The sequence below is a fragment of the Glycine max genome, chromosome 4 (genome assembly GCF_000004515.6).
Source record: "Glycine max cultivar Williams 82 chromosome 4, Glycine_max_v4.0, whole genome shotgun sequence".
In the NCBI taxonomy this organism is placed as follows: domain Eukaryota; kingdom Viridiplantae; phylum Streptophyta; class Magnoliopsida; order Fabales; family Fabaceae; genus Glycine; species Glycine max.
The window spans coordinates 39,857,882-39,867,190 of record NC_016091.4 but is presented as its reverse complement, the minus strand read 5'-3'; the positions used below and the strand labels follow the sequence as shown (position 1 = coordinate 39,867,190).

Genomic DNA, 9,309 nt, shown 5'->3' with positions numbered 1-9,309 from the left:
AGTATTCATAAGGGACAACAATACAAGTACTGATCGTTAAAAAAAAACTTATATTATCAACTAATCATATATTGTGTTACATGACACTACTTTTGTATTTGTTTATAAGATTCAAATTATAAGCCGTGTTTGCTTATTATTATTTTTTTACCATTCATTTTTATAAATGGATAAATTATAATTTTAGTTTTTGAATTTTTTGACATTTATGATTTTAGTTCTTAAATTTTATGTCAACTTGTCAACGTCTCCAATGTTTTCGTCGTTTCTGTTCATTTTGGCCATTAAGTGATGACATGACGTTTTGTTTGTCACCATGATATTGGTGTGAAGTATTCACTAGCTTTGCTGATAACTAATTTCTGTCACAGAACCTGACTAGATCACCTTTAGTCCCAACCATGTTTTTTCTGTTCACAAGGCTCAAACTCGAGACCTTGCTTGAGGGACTGAGCCTATAATCACTCAAACCAACAACTTGTTGGTACATGACATTTGTTTTATTATTAATTTATTATCATTCATTTTTTTATGGCTAAAAACCACCAAAAATTAAAGAACACATATGAAAAAATCAATGAAAATGAAGAGTACCAATAACTAACCAACCAAACAAAATCAAACGAATCAAACCCAGATTAGAAGCTCCTCGACAACCAAGGACACGAAGGAGAGGATGGTGAAAACCCACCTCGCACCTCCATGCAAGGGAGGTACAACACTAGATCTGGAGTTCTCATCTTCCTCACCCAAAAAATAGTGAATCGGGTCGCGTTCGACCTCAAGAAGATTTGTTTTGCTCTTGCAGCTCAGGCAATGAAATTGGGCATATAAGCAAGCATTTTGATCCTTTACTCATGGGAAACAAACCCTTCTATTAATTTTGAAGATTGTTGAACAATGAAGGAGAAATCTGGATAGGTTGAAAGTGTGTTTGTGAATAACACCCAAAATGGATTTATTTTTTCAAAAAATATCTCGTTCTTTTTAACGAAAATCCAAGTATAGTTTTGCTTGAAATTGATAGATATACTAAGGCCCTCTATCAATTTTGAAAAAGGATTATCCATATGTGAGCAATTAGATTTGAAAGTTTCCAGGATTTGAAGGTTTCACAAGAAAACAAAATTTCTCAATTTTCTTAAATTTGTTCATGAAATTATACGAATTTTTGATATGTTATTTCACTTATAATATTGAACAAAAGCCCTCAACCAATTTTGAATTTTATCCCCCTCAATTTCATTTGGATTTGGGATATAGCAATTTCTAATAGCTTTTAACTCTTAAAATATACTTAAGACTTTTCAAACAAGTTACCTAAGTAATTTTTGATGTTTTTTAACCGCAAAAATAAAATAAAATAAAATAATATAAATAAATATCACATTATTCCTTAACTGTTAAAATGGATGAAAATGTTAAAAACATTGAAAGAAAAAAAAAGTTTAGAGATATTGACCAATCATCTTAATGTTTAAGGAGTAAAATCATAAATATCAAAAAGTTAATAGATTAAAAACACAATTTATCCTTTTTTTAATAAGATCCAATTTGTAATGTCCTTTGCATTGATTATTTTTGACTAAAATATTTCTAATTAAAAGAAGAGAGATGTTGTATTGGAAAACATCATTTATCAACTAAATTAACTGTTTTTCTTAATTTTGATAAATTAAATATTTGAATTTTTATAAATAAGAATAGAGATAATAATTTTATTTACTTTTATAATAACTAACTCAAATGTTATTTTCAATATAATTTATGATTAATTGACATTGTAATAGCACTTTACATTCTCAGTGCATATATTAGACTTTAAACTCAACGCATAATAAAAATCAGTGGTAAATAATGCTTAAAAATAAGGTAAGATTAGCTCAAAGAGATCAAGTTAAAATACAACATCTATTTTTGACAAGCATTAGTTTGATTAAGAAAGAATTTTCTAAATTAATTAATTAGAAATATTGTCCATTTGAAATATTTAACTATATATACCATAAATCAGAGACAAAATTTTAATAACTTATTGAATATTGATTAACATTGACTTATATAATATTCTCTTTATGAAATAAGTGTCGTACTTAGTAATTACTTAAAAATTTACGTTGTTTTTTCGTACAGAAAATTTATTTTGTTTTTGAATATAATTTTTTTTTATTGATTTTTACTTTTCTCTTCTTCAATCTAAATTAATACTTACTGATTTTTTTAATGATAACATATTACTAGTAACCTATATCTTCTAACGATTATTTTTATAATTCTTTTTCCTAAAAAAATTAGGATTTCCTTAATTTTTCTATAACCATCTAAATTCTAAACAGCACATATGTCATAAATAATGGAACAATAATTTTGCCCTTATATAATTCTAATTCAATCGTTCAGATAATATTAAATTTAATATTTAACAAAAATAATTTTTAATAACTTTATTTATTTTCTTACTGAACTTCGGATTAATCAACTACTTTTTCCTTAATGAACCTGTGTGGGTTAAGATTAAAAAAAAAAATCTTTGAAATTGATTCTGCAATTTCAAAAGCCAGCGTATAATAGAAGTGAACGTAAGCCTCACACTTTATGATCCTTACCACTTTCAAAACCAAGGACCCATGTTTTCTAACTAATTTATTGGATTATTTTTTTTTTATTATTATTATATTGTTGTGTTTGTGGGTGCATCAGAGCATCAGACACAAACCTCAGCAGCCTACCGACACTGAAAACCAGAGAAAAGAAAAGCACCTTTTTTCCGCCATTATTGACCCTTCTTGAAAACTGGTCATCAATGGTGATGAAGGACTCATCTTGACACCACCCCACTTCCAAAGTTTGCTCCTTTCTGTGCATCTTCTTCTTGTTTTTCATTTTTGACTTCTGGGTTCCTCTTGTTCTTTTCGTGTGTTCTTAGTTCATGATTCATAGCTTGCCTCCACATTTTGTATCAATAAGTCATGTCAGGTCAAAACCCCCTTCACTTTGCACCTTTTCAAGGTTTTAAATTGCGGTCGCGGTTATCGTGATCTGTGAGAAATTACAGACAAATACGGCTGATGTAGTTACAAATCTTGATGTTGTGGCTGAAATTGTGGTTTTTTAAAACCTTGTGCCTTCTTATTTAAATATCTACTATGATCTCATATTTTTTAATGTCTCATTCAGATTTCTCTCTTTATATATAACTTATTATCTGTGTGATTACGTTGCTGGTCTCTGTCTCTGGTTGACCTTGGTAATGGATTTATTTTATTTAACTAACGTGTTGTTGTGAACATAATAATAAGAATTCTGACTTTGAAAGTGCTTCTGCAATGCTCAAAATCTTGAGAAGCTGTTCTCAATTTTTGTTGTTGCCTTTTGGTATAATAAAGTTGTTTTGGACACTATTGATCATGATAGGGACACACCGTGATAGGACACAAATGTTGCTCTTCACTGTTACCATCAACTAACTAGTGCTAACATATGTTTTGAAATTATCAATATGAGGGATCATAATATTCATTTCATTTCATTTTATTTTTTTGTAAATAGTTATGAGTATTATTATTTTCCATTTCGGGAAAATTAGACTATCATAATATTCCCTTTTTAGTCTTTTTAATTTCTGGTTTCTACTTAACAATTTAACCATGACTAATCATTAGGTAGTGCTAATTTAACAGGTTTTGCAATAATGTAGCTTCAGAAAATCTGTTAGTAAATTTTCTTCTATTCTTTACTGCAGTTGATTTGGATTAGTTGTGTTGGACTTGGATGCTGCTGCTCATACAGTTGATCCACAAATGAGATTCCACCTTGCATTGTTTCTCTTTTTGGCTTCTCTTCAAGCCACTTTAAGTCAAGATATTGAACATGGTTCACTTCTAGTAGATGGAGCTCAGACAAAGGCTGAAACAGGTGATAACTTTATTTGTGCCACTATTGATTGGTGGCCTCATGATAAGTGTGACTACAACCATTGCCCCTGGGGCTATTCTTCTGTTGTAAATTTGGTGAGTGTTATGGAATGCATTTGTATAGAAATTGAAATGAACACTCTTTAGAATTTATGTTTCCCTTCCACTCCCAATCCCCTATTTAGAACCTTGGCAAGCAATCAAGTAATTTTATTCATTGTTCACTTTAATGTGGATTGGATTTTCAGGACTTGTCTCATCCTTTCCTTGCCAAGGCAATCCAAGGTGTGTATATCTGCATTACTTATATATAAAGTTACTCTGATGACATTCTATATAAAGTTACTCTGAGAACTTGTCTCACTCTGATGACAAATGTCATCAGTTACTTTGATGACATTCTGTTGTTTGTGACTGCATAAAGTTATAATGTATTTTATGAATATCTTCTTCTTTGGAATAATTATGTTTAGCATGATGTTATTTGTTTCATAATTGTTGCACGATAGCCCTCAGGCCATTGAGGATAAGACTTGGAGGTTCTTTGCAAGATCAGGTTCTGTATGATGTGGGAAGTTTGAAGTCTCCTTGCCATCCCCTTCAAAAGGTTAAAGGTGGATTGTTTGGATTTTCAAAGGGATGTTTACACATGAAAAGGTGGGATGAGCTGAATCAGTTTTTCAACGAGACAGGGTGAGATATTTTAACATTGAGACTTATTGTTATTTCACCACCTCTCTCATCCCCTCTTCCTTTGAGCCAAAGCAAAAGTATGAAAAATAAAATGAGGTATTTAATTTGGGTAATATAACAAAGTAATAACTTTCATTTGCTCGAGTCACATTTTTAATTCTGATAGCTGCTAAAGGAAGTACCTGTTTCTGTTTAAATGTTTTGTTCGAGAATACATGCTACAGGACATCCCTTCATTGGTGCATGATGGTCAGTACTTGCAGTCTGAGTTATTTCCTCGACCTCAATTTGGAATTACTCTTTCAACTTAATTGCTTATTCTAATGATGTGCAGTTTATATACTTCCATTGGTGATATAATATAATAATAGGCTCTGTAGTTGAATCAGTGAGTACTAAAAGGAGATAATTTCAAAGTAGTTGCTTTGCCCTGATAATCACTCACTCTAGATGCTTTATTTATTCTTATTATTGAAGATCATCAGTTATGGTGAATATCTGAGATATTAGGCTATGATTATGCTTGATTCCATTCTTGTAACCTCACTTTGTGTGAATAAATTAAGACAGAGAATTTGCATGTCAGTTTGCATATGATTTAATATACTATGTATTTATATGTATTTATGTAAGAAAGGGATGAGGGAGGGATGATTAGCTGTGATGTAATTTAACAGGAGTTCGACAATTGCAGGGCCATTGTGACATTTGGCTTGAATGCACTGCATGGGAAGCACCAGATTAGTCATAATGTTTGGGAAGGAGCCTGGGACCCTACAAATGCGTATGATTTTATAGAGTACACTATTTCAAAGGGATACAAGATTGATTCATGGGAACTTGGTAGGACAACAGACATGTTTATTTGTTATGCTCATTTTTGTTTGATTTAACATTATTCTTGCATCCGGTGCTGTAGGTAATGAGTTGAGTGGTAAGGGCATTGGTGCAAGTGTTGGTGTTGCACAATATGGGAAAGACTTGATAAAGCTTAAACAAATTCTAAGCACGTTATACGAGAGCTCCAAGTTCAAGCCTTCACTTGTCGCACCTGGGGGATTTTATGAAAAACATTGGTATGACAGGCTTCTTCAGGTTTCGGGTTCAGGCATAATCAATGTTCTGACTCATCATTTATATAATTTGGGCCCAGGTTTGATTGTCACTTACTTAATTCTTTCTGCTATATAGGCTCTGTTACCAAATATTTGATAATCTAAAATATCTAGACAATCCTTCCTTTGTTTCTATTCTCATTTCTTGTGAGTAGTAGTACACTGGCATGAAACCAGTTGAGGCAATAAGTCATGCTTAATTGTTAGATTATTGCTTCTCTTTCATTAACATGATGATGATGTTTATCTTCATATTTGTTTGTTCCCTTTCTATATATTACATTCAAAAAGAAAATGCTGTCATTTCTGAAAAACCATATAATTGCAAGAGAGTTTGCTATAATAGACTATGAAAGGCCTCTTTTGACAAAAATTGATATTATCTAGAGAGATAATATATGAAGGTTGGATTTGCTAATTTATGTAGAGATACGTCTTAGCCTCCCATCTCCTTGATTGTCTTCAAAGCTACCGGAAGATGTTTACATTAATATGAATGCCAACATGAAATTGTGCCATGTAGAACTACCCCATCATATACTTTAATACTGGATCATTTCTGTTTAATTTGTTTTTCTCATAAGTGCTTACTTTTTCCTTGCATTGAAAGATATGCACTAGCAACTGATATATAATATATTCATTTCAATATTTAACCTTATCAGCTTATCTTGTACCAAGGGTATACTTTGTTCACTTGCTTGAAAAATACTATTGTCTGTCATTCCTGATCAGTGTTTCTAAGTTGATTTCTCTTTCAGGTAGTGATGAGCATCTTGAAAGGAAGATTCTAGATCCTGAGCGCTTGAGCAGGGTGGAATCAATTTTCGGCAATCTTTCAGAAACCATTAAAATATATGGTCCTTGGTCTTCTGCATGGGTAGGAGAAGCTGGAGGGGCATACAACAGTGGTGGCAATCATGTTTCTAACAGATTTCTAAACAGCTTTTGGTGGGTAAAATTGGTTGTCCATTCCTTCTATCATTTTTGTTCTTTTTTAATTTCTAAAGGATGGATTATGATGTTTTTTTGTTATATTTAGCAAAACATGTTGCTAAATATAAAATTGGTTCTTTTTTAAATTGGTTGTGATTTATTGTAAGTTTTGAAATTTAAATGGCTCAGGTACTTAGATCAACTTGGAATAGCATCCTGCTACAGCACTAAAGTCTATTGCAGGCAGACTTTAATTGGAGGGAACTATGGCCTTCTCAATACCACCACCTTTGCTCCCAATCCTGACTACTACAGGTAAGTACTAATTGAAAATTGCAACAATCGAAAAGAGAATACTTTTTTTTTCCTTGAAGGTTACTTGAAGATTTCTGGTGATTATTACATCATGTTTGAACATACCTAATCCTAGGTTCTGGCCTTGTTTCTAAACAGTGCACTTTTGTGGCATCGATTAATGGGAAAGAAGGTTCTTGCGGTCTCAAGTGATGTTTCTTCACCCTTTTTACGCACTTATGCCCATTGCACAAAAGATAGAGTAAGTTCCCTAATTTAGTTCAACTCGTATAGCAAGATCTAATATTAGAGTCACATTAATGTGGGGTTCATTATAAGATGTTTTATTACCATTCCAACTACTAAAAATCAAACATGATATAGCATCATATGAGGCCTAACATACTGACATTTGATATGTAAATTTGATCATTAGAATCAAGAATGTGACACATTGAGTTATATGCACAAAAGTTTACAACAGATTGAATTTTTGCCCATCCACCCAATAAAATCTTTGATTCCTGGATTTTGATGGTTAATTATATGCAATATTGTTGGTAACGAACGAGTGTGAAAATTTGAGTACACTCTGCCACTCTTAATATGCTACCAATTCTTTTTATTTAAGTGAAATTTGCTAGGACTTGGGCTTTATATCCTGTGACTTAAGATTCTATAAGGTGTCTAAAAGATATGTTCTGATTCTTTCAGTATTTACTTTTACCATCTTTCTAGTTCTTATCAATTTCATTCTACAGGCGGGTGTAACGTTACTTCTGATAAACTTAAGCAATCAGACAGATTTCATACTCACCGTCCGAAACCCGGTGACTGCAAGTGTTGTAGAAAATGAAGTGGCCACAAGCACCCATAAGGAAAGTTCATTTTTTGATAAACTCAAGAAGACATTCTCTTGGGTTGGAACAAAAGGGTCAGAGGTCACATTCAGGGAGGAGTATCACCTAACTCCAAAAGATGGTTACCTCAGAAGCCAAACCATGGTGCTGAATGGTATTCCATTGGAGTTAACAGACGAAGGAGATCTTCCACCGTTGGATCCAGTGCGCAATAACGTGCGATCTCCAATATACATGACTCCTTTGTCCATTGCATTTGTTGTATACCCCAACTTTGATGCTCCAGCTTGTGCTACACACAGAAAACTTTAGTCTAAGGTTTCTATAATAAACCAAGTAACTAGGCACTAGGACTCATGCAATTGCAAGCTCATGGTAATTGTAAGTAGTGAGCTATTGTTGTCTTCACAAGAAAGTTATAACCCTGGCAATAATTTGATATTTAAAAGGCATGCAAGTTGTATCATCTAATTGTTTGATCCAATTTAGTTGAGTTCCATGAGAAGTGTTTTTTTAGCCAACGCCATCGATTGATTTCATTGTAATTGCACAAATTTTCACCAGTATCATCAATGAAAAGATGAGTTAAATATATTGTCTTAAAATATCATGATATCCTTATAAAATTATTATTACTTTACTCCTTATAAAAGTAATGCGGATTTAGTCCCTCACTGAACTAAAAACAGGTATAGTGAAACACTAAGATCACACCATTTTGTTAAATGTAAGGACTACAGTGACGATTTTTACGCTGTGAAATTTGAATTCTGAAAATTTATCCAGATTTAAATTTTTTGCAGCAGAACAATGGGAATTTGGTCGGAAGGGTCGAACGCCATTTTGTTTTCCCTTGACCATCTTGGAAAACTACAAAATACTAAAAAAATAGGATGGGTATAATAGATTTGCATCGTGCGACTCACCGGAAAAGAATAGTGCACCAGATTTATCCAATCACAGATTTTGTTGTCTCCCAATCACAGTGGGAGTTTGTTTGTCCGACTCACCGGGAACCCATCACGTTTATTGCTTCGGCGGCGTGGGTGGTGTTGGAGAGAGAGGGGTGATTGGAGACTGAAGGAAAAAACTTTAACGAGAGAGAAAAAAACAATAATACCAATGTTTTTTTTTTCGATTTTTTCCCCTCAAAATGTACATTTTTCCCCCCCAAATATACACTACTTTAAAACTTAAATCCTGAAATGCACATGTTTTGTTTTGTGTTGATGGTTGAGAAGTCACGATCGGGAAATCCCACTTCTCTAGGGGAGCTTTATATTTTTTTGTTATTTTTTTTTTAAATTTTAATTTTTTTAGTAAATATTATAATACAAGTAAATTAAGAAGCCGGGAATTCACTATCCGACTTTCCTATTTTATTTATTTAAAATATTATATTTTATGAAAAATAATTTTTATTGATTTAATTTTTTTAAAAAAATATTTTTATTTTTTTAAAATAATATTTATTTTTTGAGAAAATGATGTTATTAA

The 9,309-nt window shown here is 32.2% G+C and overlaps 1 protein-coding gene across 2 annotated transcripts; it reads left to right on the top strand.

The window, feature by feature from the left end:
- The first annotated feature begins 2,600 nt into the window (after positions 1 to 2,600).
- On the top strand, positions 2,601 to 8,283 carry LOC100807012 (heparanase-like protein 1). 2 transcript variants are annotated; one of them, XM_006578493.2, is made up of 10 exons: positions 2,601 to 2,845; positions 3,743 to 4,010; positions 4,163 to 4,199; positions 4,424 to 4,607; positions 5,302 to 5,450; positions 5,527 to 5,760; positions 6,484 to 6,673; positions 6,848 to 6,973; positions 7,112 to 7,214; positions 7,714 to 8,283. In XM_006578493.2, the coding sequence occupies exons 2-10, from the start codon at positions 3,801 to 3,803 to the stop codon at positions 8,122 to 8,124; spliced, it is 1,644 nt and encodes a 547-aa protein (XP_006578556.1). In that variant the 5' UTR covers positions 2,601 to 2,845; positions 3,743 to 3,800; the 3' UTR covers positions 8,125 to 8,283. The 2 variants fall into 2 exon arrangements, with proteins under 2 accessions (XP_006578556.1, XP_006578557.1); XM_006578494.3 differs by having other exon boundaries at positions 2,626 to 2,976.
- The last annotated feature ends 1,026 nt before the right edge of the window (positions 8,284 to 9,309 follow it).

Bases quoted from the DNA above. Each gene is read 5' to 3' on its own strand.
- LOC100807012 (XM_006578493.2), top strand. From the start codon at position 3,801: ATGAGATTCCACCTTGCATTGTTTCTCTTTTTGGCTTCTCTTCAAGCC. The intron at 5,761-6,483 runs GTTTGATTGTCA...TTTCTCTTTCAG, and splicing joins TTTATATAATTTGGGCCCAG to GTAGTGATGAGCATCTTGAA. The intron at 6,974-7,111 runs GTAAGTACTAAT...GTTTCTAAACAG, and splicing joins CCCAATCCTGACTACTACAG to TGCACTTTTGTGGCATCGAT.